This window comes from Petaurus breviceps, unplaced genomic scaffold, assembly GCF_028583685.1.
Source record: "Petaurus breviceps papuanus isolate PSGF00001 unplaced genomic scaffold, PetGlider_PUasm1.0 126, whole genome shotgun sequence".
Classification (NCBI taxonomy): domain Eukaryota; kingdom Metazoa; phylum Chordata; class Mammalia; order Diprotodontia; family Petauridae; genus Petaurus; species Petaurus breviceps.
The window spans coordinates 13034111-13057552 of NW_027185655.1; the positions used below are offsets into that span (position 1 = coordinate 13034111).

General features: G+C 39.8%; 1 protein-coding gene across 6 annotated transcripts in view; it reads left to right on the forward strand.

The window, feature by feature from the left end:
* Positions 1 to 23442, forward strand: part of WDFY3 (WD repeat and FYVE domain containing 3) — a 325015-nt gene that overhangs the window by 60398 nt on the left and 241175 nt on the right. For all 6 annotated transcript variants that reach the window (XM_069093019.1, XM_069093035.1, XM_069093044.1 and 3 more), the window contains exon 2: positions 5282 to 5491. In XM_069093019.1, the coding sequence (XP_068949120.1) occupies positions 5312 to 5491 (180 nt within the window). In that variant the 5' untranslated portion in view covers positions 5282 to 5311. The remainder of the gene's footprint in view (positions 1 to 5281; positions 5492 to 23442) is intronic.

Consider the following 23442-nt stretch of genomic DNA (forward strand, 5'->3'; position numbering starts at 1 on the left):
CAGAGATACTTGAGGCTGGGAGAACAGGTTGGAGGTGTTGGAATAATGGAGGTGAGAGGTGGTAAGAGCCTTAACTATGGCCATACTTGAGTAGAGAAAAGGGGTCAGATCTGAGAAGTGCTTTGGAGACAGAAATAGAAAGATTTTGCAGTTGACCATGTGGAATGAAAGTGAGTACTGAATCCAGGATTATGTCTTGGTTATGAACCTTTGAGACAGAAAGTATGGTAGCAATATACCTTTGATAGAAGTAGGGAAGTTTGGAATGATAATGAGTTTGGTTTTGGACATGTTGAGGTTAAAGTGTCTTTGGGAAATCCAGTCTGAATGTTCAACAGTTAGTTGGTGATATGAGAGTGAAGGTCAAGGGATAAACTAGAGAGATACATATATAACTATTTACCATTCTTTAACATATAATCTTAATTGGAAGCACTTTTTTGTTTTAACCCATTTGTGAGTTAATTTAGAGGTTTTCTACCTTTTAAAGATATATAATACAACCTAATGATGCTAATTACGTGGTTGAACATTTAAGTAAGTGATTAAAAGTACCATGTTAATATTTTATTGTTAGATAGATGTTGTTGTTTGTCCTTTGTTCTCAAAGAGGACTATGACATCAGGGAGGTGATGCCATGACATGCAAGTGAATTGGATTTAAGTGAGGCAGGGCTGGGCAAGGTGACCAGCCTCACTTTCTCCTTTGGAGCCATCTGGGTCTGGTGACAATATATAGATCTGGACAACTAGAGATGACCCTGGATGCAGTGGGAGACCTTGGCCTTTTTAAACTAAGGGCTTTCTCTGGTCTGTTTGTCTAAGGCAATGCCCATTCAGTGATTAAGGCTAGATAAGAAAAGAGGCAAAGAATGACCCCTTTTACCTAGTCAAAAACAAACACAAAAGAAAAACAATCTGGGAGGGAAAGACCATCAGGGTTTCTGGCCAAGACAGAAACAATTTCTATTTTCACTTGCTCTGAGCCATCCAAAGAATGACCAAATGAGGCTTGGACTGGGACCTATTGTTGGCCAATTGGTGAGAGCCAGAGTGATTTGGGTTTTAGGCATAGTACTTAAAAAAGAAATCTAGCCTCAAGATATTTTGTGAGGTTTCAGTGATCAAAATTTGTATTCCTTTGGGCAGAGCACCAGCAGGTAAGGGTATGGTTCCCTTTATGGACAGAGGGAGAAGAGGGAATGAGGGTGAGGAGGAAAGAAAGGAAAGAAGGAAGGAAGTGTGTTGCCTAACTGGAATTGGCCAGTTGGGGCCCCAGTGGGGCAGCTGCTGCTACTCACGGATTGTTGTTTGTCCTTTGTTATCGAAGACGACCATGACATTGGGAAAGTGATGCCATGACTTGCAAGTGAATTGGATTTAAATCAGTCAGGGTTGTGCAAGGTCACCAACCTCACTCCCCTCCAGAGCCATCTGGTTCCAGTGAGGAGATATAGATCAGGATGACTGGAGATGGCCCCTGTTCGATAGATAGATATATAGTTAAACTCCTTCCCTATGTCTTAGCTACTGTGATGGTCACATTTTTGGTCTTGCCAGCATCCACATGGGTTGTACTTTTTGTTTTCAAATCCTGAAATTCCTTTATGCACTGTCCTTTTTTTTGGGGGGGGGGTTCCCAAGTTTATTGGAAAGAAGGCAAAAGTAAATATTAAACAGCTCCTCTCAGTGTTTTGAAGTCCATCCCAACTGTGGGCTGGGAAGTTGCAGGTTGGACAAACTACCAAAGTCCTGGAGTTTCAACATTTCTTTGGTATCAGGGTCTACTTCAATGATTTTCTGATCCAAAGCAGAGACCTCAGGGACATAGTTTGATGGAGATGCCTCTCTGGATCCGCTTCATCAGATGAGTAACATATCCCACGATCTTGTTGTGGGGCTTCTTGCTGGGGATGATGGCGATCTCCTCCCACATGCGCTAGTTGGTGTGGAAGTCATTGCCCGGGCGGGTGTAGTACTTCTCAATGATGACTCGCGCTGCCTTTTTCGTGGTCTTGGTCCCAAGGCGACCCATGTTGACTTCAGAGGGTCTATGCATCGTCTTTTATTATTCTCTCTTCCCCTGCTTTCTAACTGCTCACTCTGTTCTTTGTAAATTACCTTGAACTTCATTCCTTTCATCCCTCTGTTCTCTCATGTCCTCTCCTCTCTCTCTCTCTCTTGACCCATTGGTGAACCTACTGAACTTGAGGATATCCTCTACTCTCCACTTCTTTGTCTTCCTCATCCTGTTACCAAGGAACCATATGTTAAACCCCACCCTGGGTTACTCTCTTGATCTGCTTCCTCCCCCATTCACTTGGTCTTGAATGGAGCTGGAGGAAATGTCAAAACCATGCTCATTTATACCTCTATAGTTTTATGCCATTTAATCTCATCAGGCGCTATTCTATTCCTTCTTAATCAGCTTGTTATCCTCTTCTCCTGAGAGACTCTTCTAGACCTTATCTCCCCTCCGACCTCTCTTAATATCCTACCCCACCTTCTCAGCCAGGTTTCATGAACAGTTTCCCCCCAGGAGTCCAGCTCATTGACTGAGGGCCCCCTTGTCTTTCTTCCTCTTCCTCATGTCAGATCATTCAGACCACTTTCCTCACTGTCTCCTCCTTCATTCTGGTCAAAGCTCACAATTCAACATGTACTCTCAATTTTCTCCTTTCTTGATTTCTTCTTCAGCGTATTTCCCCAACAGTCATCCCTCCTCTGTCTCTTCTGTTCAGGCTCCTCTTAGCTAAGCAGCTCCTTTGTGCCTATAGACAGACCCATCTGTGTCCTCCCTATATTAAAAAAAAACACAAACAACTCACTTCCCTGGTGATCTCCTTGAGCGTTGACCCTCACTTCTTTTCTCTTTCATTGGCTACACTTCTCGAAAAAACGCTTTACATTTGGTGCCTCTCTTTTCTTTCCCCCTCGCTTTTGTCAGACCCTCTGCATTCTGACTTCATCATTTAATTAAAAATTGTTCTCTTCAAATTTTCAGTGATTTCCTAATTATAAAATCCATTGTCCTTTTCTTGGTCTATATATCTGCACTATTTGCACTGTTGATCACCTCCTGTGTATTTATTCTCTAGGTTTTTGGTGACATTTTTTCCTCATTCAGTCTGCTTAAGCTCTCCTTACTGTCCTTTGATGGTTCTCTGTCCATGTCATGCCACTGAACTTGGATTTTCCCATGTCCCAGTAGTACTGGACCCTCTTTTTTTTTTTCTCTCACACATATGCCGTCCTGCTTGGTGATCTCATCAGCTCTCATTGGTTCAGTTATCAATAAAAATTATGCAGATGATTTCTGGCTATATATGTGAATGAATAAATAAAGCATTTATTAACACTTACTTTGTGCCAAGCTTTGAGCTAAGTGCTGGGGATGTCAATAGAAAAGCAAGAGTCTCTTTTCTCTTGGAGCTCTTACTCTAGTGGGGGAGAATGTTTCAGTTGCAAATTAGATGGAAATGTCCCTTTGTCCTTGGGTGCCACTGCTAAGCAGATCCACACGCCTCTTCTTTAATGTCATTTCTACTGATAGTCATAGTACCAAGGCCTTTGGTGGCAACAATTTTATGTTCTGGGTCTTTAGTAGCTGTGGCTGTAGCACCTGCAGGAACAATGGCTAGGCTCCATCTCCTTGGGGTGGCTTCTGAGGATGATGACTGAGGGCACTCGGATGGAAGCATTGATGTTTCCAGGGCTCTTGGATTTGGGCTTCTGAGCTATCTCTATCACAGTCAAAGGGAGATGATGGTCAAGATTGGGGTGGTGATGTCTCAGATGGGCTGGCACATGCTGCCTCCTTTGTTCTGCAGGAGGTCTTGCTACTTCTACCAGGCTATCTTGCCTGCCCTATGGGTGGTAGTTGGTGGTGAAGGCTGATTCTTCTCCACTGGAGAAAGAAAATAGGCAAGGATATTGGTGGTGATTATCTTGAGGGGATGCCTGTGTCAAAGGAAGACTTTGTAAAGATATGAGTCAGACTTAGGCATGGCTGTAGGAGCAAAGGGACCATTCTGAGGGGGTGAGCCTTGGGGAAAAGAAAGGCTATCTTATCCCTTCCTCAGAGACTGGAGCGAAGGAGGAAACAGTGGGGGTGTCATTAAGAGTTTTGAACTATAGATTAGGGGAAAAGAAATAATGCCTCACAGTATGCCTTTCTGTTTTCTTGGTAAAATAGAAGACAAGGAAGACCCTCTGTTGAAAAGAAACGAAAAGGTGATAGTGTAGGAAGCTTGTGGAGAAAAGATTGTCCCTGTGGTGTAAGGATCACAGACCATCTATTTGGAGCTGGAAGGACCTCATGGGTCACCCAATCTAATCCCTCATTTTACTGATAACGTCTTGAAAGGTTAAGAAGCCCCACTGGCCTGGATTGAAGGTGCAGTAGAGAGTCTGAAAGTCTTGGAGTTTTCCAAGGGAATGTCGGGAGCCAGAGGAGGAACCTGAGAAGAGAAATATCTTTACCAATAGAACTGCTGGCAGGGAAAGGGAGTTTGGGGCTCTCCTTTGTTATAGTCTTCATTCACAAGAGGCTTGGGTGACCACTTCTCAGGTGTATTGTAGTGGAAATTTCTTTTGGAGTCTATTCCAACTCTAAAATTCTGTGATTCTGAGAAAATGCTTCCTAATGGGATATTACTATTTGAACATATTTTTAAAAATAAATTAAGTTCTAAGACAAGTTCTTATTAATAGATTCAATTTTAAGTTTTCTTGATTTGAATGAATTTGTTAGGGTTTTTTTCTTTGACATTTATTCTTAGAGATTGAAAGACATGCTAACAGTAAAAAACACTGTCCATAGGTCTATGCTTCACATAGGTTTTTTAACATGATATCTATAAACCGTTGGGAATCTTTGTTATTTTTTTTAATTGTTCCAATTAATTTGTATCTGGACTCATTTTTTGCCATAGTCAATAGAGACTCAATAGTAGTTCTCTGAGTAGTATAGTTTTCTTAGAGATTTAGTTCATAATCTGTCGTAATATTGCTTTCATGCAATTTTTCTTATAAGTAGCCTTTGCTTTTTCTGTTTTGTTTATTGATAGAAAAGAAACTTGAACTTTTTGAAGGTTCTTCATAAAGATTTGATTGATCTAGTTTAAAGATCATTTGAACTATAGTTAGGTGGGACAAATCGTGTAAAATTGGCAGAAAATATTAAAACAATTTTTTTGACTGTGACTATGGTGCATTGCAGCTAATTTGTCTTTTTGGGGGTTTTTGTTTCAACTTAATTTTATTTCACTTGTCCTTTCAGGATTCTGGTGATTCTTATAAACTGGCCAAGATGAACATGGTGAAGAGGATCATGGGCCGGCCTCGCCAGGAAGAGTGCAGCCCACAGGACAACGCTTTAGGCCTGATGCACCTTCGGCGCCTCTTCACTGAGCTCTGCCATCCTCCTCGGCATATGACTCAGAAAGAACAGGAAGAGAAACTTTATATGATGTTACCTGTGTTTAACAGGGTAAGTACAAAACACCCAAAGCTAAGGAAACTAAGAAACAGAGTGGAGAGGGGCAGAGAGCATTCCAGGCACATGAGGCAGCCAGTGCTGAGGCATGGCAACTGGGAGGGAGGGGGGAGGGCTCATAGTGCCTACAGTTTGGGGCCTGGACCAGGGAAGACTCATCTTACTGAGTTCAGATCTGGCCCCAGACACTGCCTAGTTGTGTGACCTTAGGCAAGTCACTTAACCCTGTTTGCCTTAGTTTCCTCATCTGTAAAATGAACTTGAGAAGAAAATGGCAAACACTTCACTATCTTTGCAAAGAAAACCCTAAAAGTGATTGTGAAGAGTCAGACAGGACTGAAAGATGACTGAACAACAAAAGTGCTGAGACATAGAGATGGGAGAAAATGTTGCATTGAAGGAATTGGAGTTAGATAACTCCGTGAAGTTAGAATATAAAATGTGTGAATGAAAATAGTAGGAAGACTGGAAATATTGGAAGAGGCCAGGTTAAGAAGAACTTTAAATGCCAAACAGAGAACATTATATTTGATCCTGGAATAAAGAGAAAGGAACTGCATCTCACTGAGCAGAGCAGTGACTTGCTCAGACATACACCTTGGAAGCAGTGGTTGATAGATTGTAATAGGGAGAGACTTGAGGCAGGTTGACCAATTGGAATACTATTGCAATGGGTCAAGTAAGAGGTGATGAGGGCTTGGACTATAGCAGTAACTGTGAGAGGAGAGAGAATTAGTTGTACGAGAGATGTGGTAGAGGCAGGATGACTTTGCAATGGATTGGCTATGTGGGGAGAATGAGAGTGAGGAATCAAGGATGTTACCACGAGGAATGTGGATACCTGGGAGGATGTTGGTGCCCTGTGCAGTAACAGGGAAGTTCAGAAGAGTAGATGCTTTGAGGGAAAAAGTGAGTTCTGTTTTGGACATAGTGAATTTAAGAAGTCTTGGGACATCCAGTTACAAGGGTTCCACTAATATTTTTAAGAACTCTGAATAACCTTTATTCTGTCATAATTTTTTTAAATAATTTTTTCTTGTTATATTAGCTAAAAATTTTAATTATATCCTCCCCCCTCCCAGAGAGCCATTCCTTATAACAAAGATTTTTTTTTAAAGCAAAGGGAAAAAAATTAAAAAGCCAAGGAGGAAGGGAAAAGAAATAGTTTGAAAAAAATTGAGAGTATATGCAATATTCTGCACCCCTGGACCTTCTCCCTTCCTCTTTCCTCTTCCCCTGATACAAAGGAGTGGGACAGCATGTCTTCTTTTTCTATATAGGGGACTTTATTCCTAAAACAATGTCTTTCTTGGCATATAAGCCTATATGGAACCTTTGGGTCAAAGCGTATGAGCATTTTAGTCACTTTTTTTGTATAAATCCAAATTCCTCTTCTAAAATGGTCTTACCAGTTCACAGCTCCATCAAGTATGCGCTAGTATGCTTGATCTCCTACAACCCTTCAAACACTGTTTATTCCCATCCTTTGTTTTTACAGATTTGCTGATTATGAGATCAAAACTCAATGTAGTTTTTTTTTTTTTAAAGCAATTGGGGTTAAGTAACTTGCTCAAGGTTACACGGTCAGTTATTTCTGGGTGTGGTGCTAAGTATCTGAGCCCGGATTTGATCCCCAGGTCATCTCGACACTGGAGCCAGTGCTCTTACTCGCTGTGCTACCTGGCTGCCCCTTCAATGTAGTTTTGATTTGCATTTCTCTTATTTTTTTAATTTAGTATTTTATTTTTTCCCCAGTTACATGTAAAAACACTTTTTAACATTCATTTTTAAAACTTTTTTTTGATAATAACTTTAGTAACTTTTTTTTTGAGTTCCAGATTCTCTCCTTTCTCCCCTCCCAACCCTACCTCCCAATTGAGAAGGCAGGCAGTTTGATATGGATTATACATGTGAAGTTATACAAAACATTTTCATAATAGTCATATTTTGAAAGAAAACATAGACAAAAAAATCTGAAGAAAAATAAAGTAAAAAAAAAAGTATGCTTCAATCTGTATTCAGACACCATCAGTTCCCTGTCTGGGGATGGATAGCGTTTTTCATCATAAATCCTTCAGAGTGTCTCGGATCATTGTATTGCTGAGAATAGCTGAGTCGTTCACAGCTGATCGTCTTACCGTGTTGCTGCTACTTTGTAGACTGTGCATTCTATTTTGCATCAGCTCATGCCAGTCTTTCCAAGTTTTTCTGAAAGCGCCCTCCTGCTCATCATTTCTCATAGTAGAATAGTATTCTATCATAATCACTTACCACAACTTGTTCAGCCATTCTCCAGTTGATGAGCATCTCCTCAATTTCTAATTATTTACCCCCCAAAAAGAGCTGCTATAAATATTTTTTGCACATATATGTCCTTTTTTCCTTTTTGATTTTTATCTCTTTGGGGGTACAGACCTTTCTCTTAGGATGATTTGGACTGGTCTTTCCTATGGTTCAGTTTGCTTTTCTTCTTTTGAGAACTGTTTGTTTCTTTGACCATTTATCTATTTGGAAATATCTTTTGGTCTTACATATTACCTGTTAATTGTTTATATGTCTTGAGTACTAAATTCTTATCTGAGAAATTTGATAACAGATTTTTTTTTCCATTTTACCTGTTCCCTGCTTAATCTTAAATGCATCATTTTGTTCATGCAGAAGCTTTTTAGTTTCATGTAGTCAAAGTTATCTATTTTATCTTTTGTATTTGGTTATAACCCTTGTTTGGTTAAGAATACATTCTCTCCTCCATAACTGTGGTATATGACTTGCTTTTCTTCTGGAAGAAAGAAGTTCTTGGAAGCTTCTTCAGCAATTCTGACTCTTTCTTTTACTGGTGAGTTCCTCTAAGAATCTCCAGTGGAGGAAGGGCCCAGGCTAGATATCTTTTCTTCCTCTCTTGGCTCTGCTTCTGATCTCTTGACTTTGCTGCTGTGTCTCAGTCACCTCTCATTCTTGAAGTTCTGTCCACTCTTGTGGCCTTCTTACCTTGGAACAACTTTCTATCCCTGCAAGTAACCTTCTTGCATTGGTGAGTTCCTCTCAGAACCTCCATTTTTGAGCCCTACCCAACCATCCTTCATTCCTCTTCCAGCTCTGCTTATGATTCTGCTCCCTTTTATGTTGTGTCTCCCCCCATTAGAGGGTAAGTTCCTTGAAGGCAAGGAATATCTTTCTTTTTGTTTATATTTATATCTCCAGCATTTAGCACAGTGCCTAGTACATACTAAGTACATAAAAAAGACATCAATAATACCTTATTTTTAAAAAAATACAACTTAAATAATTAAAAGAATACTCAGTTCATGGTTGGGCCATGCCAATATTATAAAAATGACACTACCACCAAAGTAAATTCACTAGTTTAATACTGTGTCCAATTCTCAAAGGGCTACTTTACAGAATTCAGTAGAATAACAGATTTTATTTGGAGGAACAAAAGATCTAGATTATTAAGAGAAATGAAAAAAAAGGATAGCACTTTTAGACCTTCAGCTGTATTACACAGCAGCAAAACCGTTTTACATTGATTTCAAAATAGAAAAGCAGATCAGTGGAATAGACTAAACAAGAGAGACTCCAAAATAATGAAACTCAATAACCCAGTGTTTGATAAATTTGAAGACATAAATAACTTAGTAAAGAACTATTGGGGGGCAATTATTTATCAAATGAACTCCCTAATTGCATTGGTAAATTGATGACAACTCACTGTCAACTTTGGGAATTTCCCAAATTGTGCTCTGGTGTACACTAGTGCATTGTTGGTTTTTTCCTTTTTTATAAATCTCCATCTTTTTCCTTGGTGCTGAGTTTTTTCTTGCTGTCTAATTGGTCTCCTTGCCTTGGGATTCTTCCCTTACCAGTCTGCCCTCCACGGTTATGGCAAATAATGTTCCTGAAGCATAGGTCTGACCAGGTCACCCTACCCCCATCCCATCTTTGTTCAACAAACCCCAGCAGTTCCCTAGCACCTCTAAGATCAAATATAAATCTTGCTTTTAAGCATTAAAAACTCCTCACAGCCTAGACCTTTCCTATTTTTCCAGCCTTCTTAGATGTTTCTCCCTCCCATGAATTCTACAGTTTAGTCCTGCTGTCTAGTCCTTCATTTAATTTAATTTCTAGACTGTAATTTAGTCCTTACTGCCCTACAGTTCTTTGCTTGGTTTCAACTTAAGGAACATTATTATCCAGGGATATCCAAGGTCATCACGAGAAATCTTCTCAACAGCTCTATATCTTTAATTGCTTCCACCCTTGATTGGAAGGCTTAGAAGGTGGAAGAAAAATGTCTTCCTAAACCCTCCTATATAGAGGACTCAGAATTTCTGGTCACCTTTTGATTTCCTGCTGGCTTCTGTGCTTGGTTTTTTGACTATGAACACCCTTGGTCAGTTCGCTCCCCCACCTTTTACAACTTCCATTTTTTTGTATTGTCTTTCCCTTTATTAGATAGTAAACATTTTGAGAACAAAGGCTATCTTCCTTTTTCTTATTTTGTATCTCCAGTGCTTAATAGTGCTGTGCACATAGAAGGTATTTAATAAATATTTATTGATTCTTGTCTATTTTGTAATAACTGTTTAGAAAGCTGGATCTGAACCTGGTAGAAGTTAATGATATGGTCAGTCATGCTTCTGGTTTTCCTAATATTGAACCAGCCCTGCATTGCTAGTATAAATCTCAGCTGGTCATAGTATGTGATCTTTGTGACATTGTTATAAACTCTTTGCTAGCGTTGTATTTAAATTTTTTTCATGAATATTTGTTAAGAAAACTAGTTTGTAGTTTTCTTTCTCTGTTTTTACTCTCCCAGGTTTAAGTATCAAAAACATATTTGTGTCATGAAAGAAATTTAATAGGGATTTCTTTGTCTATTTGTTTCAGATAGTTTATATAGTGTTGGGATTAATTATTCCTTATTTGTTTCTTAGAATTCACTTATAAATCCTTATGTTCCTGTAGATTGTTTCTTAGGGAGCTCATTTTTGGCTTATTCAATTTCTTTTTCTAAGTTAGGTTTACATAAGTATTCAGTTTACTTTTTTATTAATCTGGGGGTATAAATGTTCATCCATTTATTTTAGAATATTAGGGTTTGGTTTTTTTTGGAATATTAGGCAAAATAGGTCCTAATAATTGCTTTAATTTCATCTTCATTGGTGGTTAATTCATCCTTTTCATTTTTGAGACTTTGTTTCTTTGCTTTGTTTTTTGATACTCATTCTTTAGGATTAGATTATTTCATTTCCAATTAATTTTTAATCTGTGCTTCCATAGCCCTTTATTGAATGAATTTTTTTTATTGTCATCTTAAAAATGTTCTTTATTTGTGAGGTTTTTAATGTCCTAATACATGTTCTGTTTTTGTGAAGGTACCATGTACAGTTGAAAAAAAGAACTTTCTATTTCCATTTATTTTTCTTGAGAAGATTTTTCTTTTCTCCTTAATGTCTTTCATATTTATTTTATGGTTAGATTTATCTAACTTTGAGAGGGGAAAGTTGAGGTCTCCCACTAGTACTCTCTGGTTCTTGTTGATTCATTTAACTTTTCCTTTATGTATCTGTATACTTTGCCATTTGGTGCATATATGTTTAGTATTGATATTATTTGACTGTGGTGCCTTTTAGTAAGATGTAGTTTCCTTACTTATCTCTTTTAATTAGGCCTGTTTTTGCTTTTGCTTTCTATGAAATCATGATTGCTACCTCTGCCTGTTTTTCTTCAGCTGAAGCATAATAAATTCTGCTGCAGCCCCTTATTTTAACTCTGTGTGGGTCTCTTTGTTCTAAATTTGTTTCTTGTAAAGAAGATATTTTTGGATTCTGGTTTCTAATCCATTTTACTATCTGCTTCCATTTTATGGGTTAATTCATCCTATTCACATTTGTAGTCATGATTACTAAACTGTATATTTCCCTCCATGTTATTTTCTTTTGTTCATCCTTTTCTCTCTCTCTCTCTTTTTTACCCTATCCCTCCTCTAAAATCTGTTTTGCTTCTTAAACACTGACTTTTTTTTTAATCCATTATTTCTTTTATCACCCTTTCCCCTTTTTCTAACCTCTTCCTCTCCTATTTCCCTGTTGGATAAGATGCATTTCTATACCATGTGAGTGTGTATGTAGACATTCCCTCTTTGAATCAATTTAGATGAGAATAAGGTTCAAGTATTGCCCATTATACCATCCCTGCCCAAACCCTTCCACTATAAAAGCTCTTAGTTGTGTACCTTTTTTTTATGTGAGATACTTTTCCATATTCTTCCTGTCCCTTCTTCCTTTTCCTAGGATGTCCCTCTTTCTGGGTCATCCTTTATTTTTTTTTAACATTATCCTGACATAACTGACTCATTCCCATGCTGTCTATAGACTATGTCTGTAGAATCCTTCTAATTGCCCTCATAATGATAGAGTTCTTAGGAGTTATAGGCATCATCTTCCTGTATTGCAAGTAAACCATTTAGACTTACTGAGTCCCTTATGATTTCTCTTTCAAATTTGCCTTTTTATGCTTCTCTTGAGGATTATATTTAAAAGTCAGATTTTCTATTCAGCTCTGGTCTTTTCATCAGGAATGTTTGAAAGTCCTCTACTTCATTAAATATTCATTATTTTTTCCTTGAAAGATAATACTCAGTTTTGCTGGGTAAATTATTCTGGGTTGTAACCCTAGCTCCTTTGTCTTTTGGAATATAATACTCCAAGCTCTCTGCTTCTTTAATATGGTAGCAGATAAATCTCGTATGATCCTGAATGGGGGCTATGATCTTTGAATGATTTCTTTCTGACTGCTTGAAGTATTTTCTCTTTGAAGTGGGAACTCTGGAATTTAGGGATAATATTCCTGGAAGTTTTCATTGTGGGATCTCTTCCAGGTGTGATAACTAGATTCTTTCCATTTTTATTTTGCTCTCTGGTTTTAGGATATCAGGTCAATTTTCTTGGATAATTTCTTGAAATATGATGTCTAGGCTTCTTCCTTGATCATGATTTTTTTAGGTAGACCAATAATTCTTAAGTTCTCTCTCCTAGATCTTTTTTCTAGGTCACTTTTCTAATGAAGTATTTCATATTTTCTTCTATTTTTTCCTTCTTTTGAAAAGATTTTGTTTTATTGTTTCTTAATGTCTCATGGAATCATTAGCTTCCACTTGCCTAATTCTAATTTTTAAGTAATTACAGTAAGCCTTTGTACCTCTTTCCATCTGACCAGTTCTTCTTTTAAGGAGTTATTTTCATCAGTGAATTTTTGTACTCTTTTTTTCCATTTGGCCTGTTTGGTTTTTTAAGGTGTTGTTTTCTTTGGTATTTTTTGTGTCTCTTTTGCCAAATTATTAATTATCTTCTCATGGGTTTCTTTTCTTGTTCTCATCTATTTCTCCCAATTTTGCCTCTACCACTCTTATTTGATTTTGAAATGGGTTTTTTTGCTTTTCCTTGAATTCTTGTTAGGCTTTACATTTTTTTTTCCCTTTGAGGATTTGCTTGTAGCTGTTTTGATATTATTGTCTTCTGAGTTTGTGTCTGTCTTGTCCTTACCTGTCACCATAGTAAATTTTTATGGTCAGGTTTAGTTGTTGTTTGCTTATTTTTCCAGCCTATTCTTGACTTTCAACTTCATGTTAAAGTTGGGCTTTTTTTTCCTGTCATGGGGGGAGAGAGGGGCATTGTCCCAAGCTTCAGATTTTTTCACACTGCTGTTTTTAGAGCTAGTTCTAGGTATTTGGAAATTTTTGGCACTTCCAAGGTATTGTAATCTGGGAAGAGGTGTGATCACTACCCTCTTGGTCTGCACTCTGGGGCTTACCCAGGAATGACTCTTGATCCCTTGGAACCAGGATTGATACTGTTCTTAGGGTCCCTGATCCATTTTGACCAAAAGAGATATTCCTTCTCAGGGTCCCTACTCCCATGTGACAGAAAATGTTCTTCTTTACCTTGAACTGTGACCCAGAAGTGGGTATAAGCACTGGAGTTAACCAACAGTGTCTGGTCCTGCATCCAGTGCTAGCACAGGGGTCCCATAATTTCTTTCTGATCTGTTGCCGGGGTCCTTTACCATCTCTGACTTGGGAGCTGCCTGAGTTGCTGTTGCTTCTGTCAACACCACTTTGTTCCACCATTGGCGTTACTTCAGGTCAGCTTATGCCACTGTGTCAAAGATCTCTCCTTCTGACCTCCTAAATTGTCTTGGACTAGAATAATGTCTCACTGATTTTTTGTTGACATTGTGACTTCAGAGTTCAATCTGAGGCATCATTTTAAGGTTGTTTGGAAAGAAACATTGAGAGAGCTTGACTCCGGATACCTGCTGTGTTCTGCCATCTTAGCTCTATCCCTGGTGTTATTAATTTCTTTACAATGTTGCTGTGGCAAAATTTATATTATCTGTTGGCGTTGAAGATTAAGTTGTTTAGGATAATTGAATTTTCTCAGTGGATGAGTGAGAGCTTAAATAACCAAACCTTTATTTTAATTATTTTGAATAGAATTTTTTTCTAAAATTTATTATATAATTCCTCATTTTTTAAAGCAGAGTTCACCAAATAAGCATAAGTAACTGTTCTGTGATGATTCAGGATCATTTTGAGTAATAATTATCATGCTTGGCTGTAATACAATGATACTTCAAAGTCTTATAGAGACATTTAAGGCAATTTTCTCTCATTTTAAATGGTCCCAGATATCTGTGATCTTTGATTTTACATAATTGTGTTAGGGAACATGAATATAAATAATTACATTCTGTGACTGGGCTTTAGGTCCTGGCCTGTGGTAGAACTTTGTGTTTTATATTTTGGCTCCCAAGAGGTCTATCTTACTTATTTCTTAGTTGTTGTAGAGAAGTAAGACTAGCTGAATTATGAAAAGGAGAAGAAGAAATTCCAAGTATGTTAGATTATCATTATAGGATAATGTTTTGCCTTAATGAATATATATATACCCAGTGAAATGGGGCTGAAGGAAATCAATCATGCTGACTAGGTACATGATACTGCTACTATGTCCTCATTTTAACAAGGTAATTCTTTTTTATGTGGCATATATATATATATATTTTTAAATAGAGGTGTTTATTGTTATCTTGTTACCCCCCCCCCCCAGGATGCTATTCCTTGTAACCAAGAAAGAAATGAGGAAGAATAGGAAAAAAAGACTTGTAAAACCATTCAGCACGTTGAACAAATCTGATGAAGCATTCTGCACACCCCCACTCTGCACTTCTCTATTGGAGTGGTGGGAGAAGGTGTCTTCTCATATTTCTATTTTGGAGTCAAGCTTGATAATTATAAACTTGCAGTTTCTTAGAAAAAAAAGATGTGGAAAAAAGAAAAACACATAAACAAAATAGGTTAGTACAGGAGGACAGATTTTAAATGAGAAGGAATAAAAAAGCAATAAAAGACAAGAATGAGATAGTTAAATAAACTGAAGAAAAAATCAGTAAGTTAATTAAAACTCCAAAACTAGGGAAAGGATTGATAACAGGGAGAGGAGAGGAAGAGTGAAGGGGAGAAAAGGTCTGTGGGAATAGGGTTGCATCAAAGTAGATTAGGCAAAAGTAATCACAGGGAAAAAGTGTATTGACTTAAAAAAGGAAGTGAACAACAACACAAAAAATATCCTAATAAAAATCTAGGCAAATACAAGAAAATACAAACCAAATTTTCCTAACTTTAAATTTGCCCAGACTAAATAAATTACTCCTTGAAATGAAATAGGATTTAAATCTCTTGGATAAAGTCTAATAGATTGGACAAGAATAAAATTAAATTTAAAAATCAAAAACATACATAGAATCCAAATGAAAGTCTGGGACAAAATTGATCATTTGAATCCAATAAAATGGGAATCATAATCATGCTGTCATACAAAACCAAAATAAAATTTCACAAGGCAATAATAGGGCATTTATAGGGCTTTATGGTTTTGCAAAGTACTTTACAAATATACCTCAGTTGAGTCTAGCAGCAATTCTGGGACTTAGGCACTATTATTATTTCCATTTTACAGAAGGGAAACTGAGGCAGACGGGTTAAATTGCTTGCCCAAGCTCACACAGCTAGTATGTCTGAGTACAGATTTGAACTCAGGTCTTCCTGACTCCAGGTCCAGCACTCTATCAACTAAATTGATTCCTGATCTTGTTCCCCACAGGTGCTCTTCTCTGATTCTCTTAACTTCAAACATTTGATTCAAACATATGATCAAACATATGATCCCTCATACTCTTTTTCTCCACATTGCCTTTCTCCTTGCCAAGGTCAACCCTTCTATATATACACTTGATCTCATATCTTGATTAATCTTTGGCTTCTTGCTAGAGTGTTCCTTCCTTCCCTTTTGCCATCAGGCATGCCCAGATTTTACTCATCCTTTTAAAAACAAAACATTTCATTGGATCCTGCTGTCTCTTCAGGGTATCATTCTATGTATATTTTCCCCTTTTTGTCTAAATTCACTTCCTTCCCCTCTCTCACTTAATGCACTTTGCATTCTGATTTCTTATGTTATCACTTGACTTCAGCTTCTTTAACTGGAGTTACCCAGAATCCCAGATCTGATCACCATTTCTCAGTCCCCTTTCTCTGCTTGTGTGTTCTGTTTGGAGCTGTTGGCCACTCTCTCTTCTCTGGGATTTTGTGACACTATTTCCTGGTTTGTCTCATTATTCTTTTGTGGTTTCTTCTGATGGCTCATCATGCATAAGGTCTCTGCGGCCTCTTCTCTTTTTATATTCTCTCTCTTGGTGACCTCATGCACTTCCATGAGTTTAACTATCATATATCTATGTATTTAACTCCCAAATGTATGCATTTAATCCTAATCTCTCTCCAGTTTCAGTATGCCACAATCATTTGCCTATTGGACATTTCAAATTGGATGTTCTGGAGGCATCTCATACCCCAGATTCCCAAACAGAATTCATCCTCTTACCTCTCCATGGCACCAAACCCCGCTGTCTCCCAAACGTTCCTGTTCCCGTTGAGAGCGCCAACATCCTCTTAGTGTCCCATGTCTCCAGCATTTTCTTCTATTTCTCATTCTCCTTTAACCCCACATGTAGTCAGTGGCCAAGCGCTGTCATTTCTGTCCTCACCACATTGTTGTAATTCAGTCTCTCCTGGCTCCTACCTGAATCCAGCCTATCATCACCTCTCACCTTAGATTACTGCAGTAATCATTTGCACCTGCCTGGTGCTGTAAGTCTTCTTCTCCTCTAGCCCATTCTCCACACTGCTGCTACAGTGACTTCCCGTTAAGCACAACAGGCTCCCTGTTGCCTCTAGAATATAAACTCACTTTTTCTTGCTTTTAAAGCCCTTCACAACCTGTCCTCTGAGTCTCTCCCTCCCAGGCTCTGTGATCCAGTCAAAGGGCCCTTCTTTTTGTTCTTACACACCCATTACAAATCCCATCTTTGTGCCTTTATACTTGCTGTCATTCTTGGAATGCACTTCCTTCCTATTGTTGCTGTTATTTACTGCTTCAATCCTGTCTCTTCCTTACAATGTTTGGGATGTTTTGGGCAAAGATTGGAGTGGTTTCCCATTTCCCTTTTCCAGTTTATTTTACAGATGAGGAAACTGAAGCAAACAGGGTTAAGTGACTTGCCCAGAGTCACACAGCTAGTAAGTGTTTGAGACAGGATTTGAACTCAGGAAGATGAGCCTTCCTCACTTCTGGCCCAGTGCTCTCTACACCACCTAGTTGCCCCATTTCTCCTTACCTCTACCTCATAAGATACCTATCTTCCTCCAAGATTATGGCCTTGGAGTTCTACAGGAAGCTTTTCCTGTCTTTTCCAGATATTAATGTACTTCCTTCCAAACTATCTGGTATTTAATGACTTTGTATTTATTTGCTTTATATTTATTCTGTATTTACTTATGTTGTCTAGCAGGTGTCATTGTAGTTGACAATTCAACCAAGGAATGTTTTCATGTGTCTCTCTTTCCACAGAGGAGCATCATCCATTGAGGCCATTTCAGGTCACGCTCTTCTCTGGAGGTCCCTGCTTCTACTTCCCTTCCCTCATCTTAGCCCCTCAGGGAGTATAGAAAACCCCAAAATCTCTGTTATCTGAATCTTAGCTCCAGAGGCCTTTGTAGCCCAGGGCAAGGATCCCAGCTCCTTGTGGCCACTCTAGGAAGACTTAAAGATAGAGATTAACAGTGTAGTTCATAAAGCTCTGTACCTTCTCTAGACTTTTGTCAGGCAAGAAAGAAGAAATCTCTGGCTGGGAAATTCCAGCCAGTCATTTCAGTTGAATTTGCATTTTCTACCAGTTCCCCTTCTTCCAAAGATTGGCACCATATAGCAAAAAAGCATCAACTGAAGATTCAGTTAAAATCATCTGATCTTTGTGAGGATGGGGCTCCATTGATTTTTACCATCACTTAAAAGTAATTCCCTTTTGTTAGATAAGGATTCTTTTTGATTGACTCAGAGTAACAGAAGTGAGTGTGAAAGGTCTTCACACTCTCTTGAATGAGGCCATCCTGCACAGGACTGAATCACAGCCTAAAGAGAGCTGTCTCAATTAAAGGGGAGATGAGATCCTGGGGGTCTGGGAGCGTGGAGGCTGGAGCGTGCTTGGCCTTTCCAGCCTGCCTCAGAGAAGCTGAGAAAGGAAGGAGCTGGGGCAGAGATGGGAGAGCTTGAGGAACGTTATTGACTTTCCAAGCATGAGACCTGGATGAAGGGAAGAAAAGGTCTGTTTCTTCCTCAGCCTGCCCTCCTGGTGCCTTTCTGTCCATAGACACTATGATATAACTTGCTGTTTCATTACCCTAGCGGTTCTGATTAACTGAGTTTTACCTGAGGCATAGAGAGACCTGGGATGCATAGAAATGTAAATATTAGCAAGGCAGTTCTACTTCTGCCGCAGTGTGAGGAATTTTCCTGACTGGGGCTTATTGCAATTGTGACCAAATTTCAAAGTATGTTTAAAATAAACATCCTAAGCAAAAGAGTAGAGAACCCTGGGGGCTTTAGGGGCCCGTTACTTTGCTTCTTAAGCTGAAAATAATTACTGTAACAAAGTTTATCAAACCACCATTAAAACTACAAGTGGTTATGAGCAAAATGTAGACTAGACAAGGAAGCACTTGGTAGTGTGTGCGGCCTCTGGTATGCACACCAGGACAGGTGCCAGTGTATCAGTCTCCAAGGAGGTGGCATTCTGCCCCTTAGCTTTGGTTTCTCCTAAGAAGCCTTGTGCAATGTATCGCCAAGCACAAACAGCTTCCCAGAGAACTGCTGCTGCTGTGAACAACCTTCAAGGTTCTGATTACAAGCATAGTAAACTCTCCATTTATTCAGTAACAAATAAGGGTAAAACATTGACAAAAAATCAAAATACAGCTTTCACCATGTAACAACTCAACAACAATCAAAGTGGTCACATAGTTTTAAACAAAGTACATTCATTTAGTAACTCAATCATTTAGTAAGTCCTCAATTCAGTTACAAAGTACAAAAGTTAAAGTTCTCTTCTAAACAAGATGCATTCATTTAGTCAATCACAAAGTCCACCCCTAAGTCACACCATCTTAAATCTCTTCCATCGAAAATTCTTCTTTCTTAAACACAGTACATTCCTTTAGTCAATCACACAGCACATAGGGCATTCACCCCTAGGTCACAACTAGGTTATAATATCATCAGTTAGTATTAAGTACCCAATGAGAGGTCTTTTCATCTTGACCAAGGCAGATTCTCAGCTTTCATGGTTCCCCTTCCCACAGTTTCTGTTCCTGGGAAGACAAAGCTTAACAAAGCCACAGTAACATTCATGCACATTGCTGGGGGTCCTCATCAGTTCACTTTCTGCCTGTGAAATCAACCTAGACCCAACAACAAGGTCTGAGGCCTCTATCAACAAATGAATCTGACAAAGTAACATCAAAACAGAAAAAATACTGGCACCACAGTCATGCCTTCTCAGTTCTCGGCAGCTCTTTGTCTGTCTCTCTCCCCCTCTCCCCCTCCCTCTCCCCTTCCCTCTCTTCCTTTCTCCCTCCCTCCTTCCACGATGCTGCTCCCAGAAGTTCTTCTGGTCTCTCTCAGCTTGGGCTTTTCCCTATACACAGCATCAGCTCCTCCCTGTTCAGCCCCCTCTCGTCATGTCAACAAGTCCATCCCACTGTGGGATTCACAAGCTCTGGGTCTTAACACTTAACCCGACACTATCTTGCAAATACAAGGGAATCTGCAAATTGCTTACATTACATGCAAGCAAAGGAAATAAAAAGACTGCAGTTGCTACAGGGTGACAACATGCAGCTGTATGCTAGATGAATTGGAGCTAATCGGCACAGGGAACACACTAGAATGAGGGGGGATCCAGTAAAGTTTCACATAGAAGGTGGGGATTTTAGGTGGCTCTTGAAGGAAACCAGGCAGGGTAGGAGGTGAAGATGAGAAGGGAAGGCAGTCCAGGCATGGGAGACTGCCAGTAAAAAATGCTGTTGGGAAATGGAGCGTCTTTGGGCAGCAACAGCAAAGAGACCTGTGCAACTTGATTACTGGGGTGGAAGGTGTAAGAAGCCTAGAAAGCTGAGGGGTAGGAATGGGGGTAGAGAATAACAGGTTATTAAGGGCTTTAAAAGCCAAATAGAGAACTTGATATTTGATCCTGGAGCTAATAGGGAGCCACTGGGATTTCTCAAGTCAGGGCTGATGTAGTCACAGTGTGCTTTAGGAAGATCCCTTTGACAGGTGAGCGAAAGATGGTTTGGAATGGGGAGAAATTTCGAGCAAGGAGACCAACTGGCCAGCTGTTACATTAGTCTAGATAGCAGTGGCAATGTTGGCATATACCATAGATGTTACGGATTGGGAACAGATTGGATAAAGGGAGAGGGGAGTGAGACAGTGGATAGTTTAGGATGATACTAATTTGCAAGATTAGGTAACTAGGAAGATGGTGGTAGCCTCAGTAGTCGTTGGGAAGAGATTTTGGAGAAGTTGAATAGAGGAAGTCTGTAGGACATCCAGTTTTAAGATGTCCAAGAGGCAGTTGGAGATTCTAGACTAGAGGTCAGCAGAGAGATTAGGGCTAGATAAGTAGAATCATGAGCATATTGTCGTTTAATCATTTTGCAGGAATTTCTGACTTTTTGTGATCCCATTTGGGGCTTTGTTGGCAAAGATACTGGACGGCTTTTCATTTTCCTTTTGCTGTTCATTTTACTGTTAAGAAAACAGAGGTGAACAGGGTTAAGTGACTTGCCCAGGGCCACATAGCTAGTAAATGTCTGAGGCAGATTTCAACTCAGGAAGATAAGTCTTCCTGACTCCAGGCTTGGCACTCTGTCCAGTTTGCCACCTAAGTTCCTCATGAGCATAGAGCTGATTAACTAAATCCTGGGGAGCTGATGAGATCCCCAGAGGAGATGGTATAGGAGATGATGATAAGAAGGCCTAGGGCAGAGATCTGGGGAGAGGACATGACCAGGAATGAAACTCCAGCGAGAAGACTGAGAAAGAACAGATAGGTAGGAGGAAGACCAGGAGAAGAAAGTAGAGTCACAAACACTTAGGAGAAAGTGATTTCACAGTGTTAAAGGCTGCAGAGAGGTCAAAAAGCATGAGGACTGAGGAAAGACCTGGCAATTAAGTGATCAGTTTTCCATTTGGAGATGGCAGTTTTAGTTGAATGATTAGATCCAGAAGCCAAACCATGAAGAATCAAGAGAGTGAGAGGAAAGGAAATGGAGGCATAAATTGTAGTTGACTTTCTTAAAGAGGTTAGAAAATCAGAAAGGGAAAGAGTTCTAGGACAATAGCTAGTGGGAATGGATAGATTGTGAGGATTTTTTGAGGATGGAGAGACCAGGGCTTTTTTATAGGTAGCAGAATAACAACCTGTAGATACCTAGAAATCAAAGTGAGGAAAAAGGAGCGGGTAGAGGGGGCTAGAGAGGATAAGCTTGGAGTGGGATCACTTTTGCTTATAGAAAGGAGGGTTTATCTTGGCAGGGAGTAAGGCTACCTCATCATGTGAGACAGTGGTGAAAGGAAGTATGGTGGGAGAGGGCACCTTAGTTATATGAGAGGAGGAGTCTGGGAGAAGAAGGGGCTCCTTGTAAATGGCCTCAATTTTTTTTCAGTTAAATATGAGGCAAAGTTCTTAATCTGGGATGTGTGAGAGGAAGCCACAGGAAATTTGAGGAGGGATGAAAAGATTTGGAAGAGCTGTTACGGGGAGTGGGAGAGCAACTTTTTTAACTTATTTAAAGATGTATAAAAAGATTTCCTTGAACCCGTGAGGGCTCAGTCAAAATTATGTAACATAAATTCATAGTGGACTCAATCAGCATAGTTTTGTGATTTTTTCCAGCTTTATTCATCCGCACATGTCTAGGAGTGAAAGCAGGGGATTGTGACAGTGATCCAAGATGCAGGCTTCGCTGTGCACGTACCATGACACTGTGTAGGGGCAAGGGCCTTGGGAGAGGAAGAGAGTATAGAGGAGAACTCGTTTCTCAATGCTTCCAGGTGGGGAGAGGGAGAGTATACCTAGTGTGGGGGTGATGGCCTGGGAGAGAGCCAAGGAGTCAAGTCATTGGAGGGATGCTAAGAAAGAAGAACAGTGTTTGAGGTTTCAAGGCAGAGGGAGATGTGAAGTGACAATGGATTGGGATGTGATTAGGGAATTAGAACATTTGTTGTATGAGGTCAGGATCAAAGGTATGAATCTCTTTTTGTTATGGGTGAGGTGAGGTGAAGGAGTTGGTCATGGAAATAAGAAGTGGAGGAACTGTGAACAGTGAGTGTTTGTGGGTGTGTAGGTGGGAAGGAAAAGATATTCCATCAAGCTTCCACCAATCATCTCCCAGCCTAGGAAGGAAAGACTTAACTCCATTGGACCTTCTTCATGGGTTGCCCATCTGGGTCTGCCTGGTTGGCAAAGAGAGAAATGCCATTCCATCGCCTTTTACCACGTGACTGCATCTCCTAAACCTGTAGCCAAGTGGATACTTTCACCCCTTTCTAGTAACTGCTCCCTTACTCCCATTGCAATGATTCCGGACCCTTGGTTGTTGTTCAGACCCCATTCCTTGACCCCCACTGCCTGAGCTCTTCTTTGAGTACCCCTCAACACAGCATGCTCCTCTACAGCTATCTGCCTTTTCTGTTGTGCTCTGGAATGCCTGCCCCATAGGTGATAGACTTATTTTCATCTTGAATCTCTTCCTTTCCCACTCCTTTCATCTTCTGGCTTTCACAGAGACCTGACTCCCTGGATACTGAGGAGTTGGAATATTTCTTGCTCTCTCTGGCAGCTTTTAGGCTTTCCCCCTTTCTGTCACTCAGTAACCTCTGCTCCTCTGAGTTTCACTCAATCCATACTCAGCACATGATCAAGATTCTGTTTTCTGTTTATCAACTAATTTCTAGGACCTTCTCCTTCCTCTTTTAATGAGCTGAGGGCCTAGCTCACACTCCTTCTTTTCTGCCCAGCTCTTGTCCTCATACTAGTGGATTCTACATCTGTCTTGATACTCTCCAAGACTCCTCCAAGTTCTTCATTTCCCATGACCCATTCCTTCACCCCACCTCGGCTACACACATAGAGGGTCATACATACCCTTGATCATGCCATCACCCACATATTTTCCATTTCCATCTTCATGAACTCTGAAATTTATCTAATCATAACTTGTCATTTTTCCCCTCCTCCTTCCTTGCAGCCCTCATCCCTGTTCTACCCCCTTACTGTGATTTCTGGTCTCTCTACCCCTCAGATCTTTCCCAGGCTGTCACCTCAGTTTTAAACTGGCTACGTTCTCCCAGTCTTGACCCCTTGGTGAACCGCTTCAGCTCTCCACTGCCTTCCGTTGTCCCTTGCCTTTTTATCCTGAAACAGTTCTTACCCTGCCAAGCCTCAGCCTGGGATTGTTCCCACCGTCCATTGCCTTTGCTTCT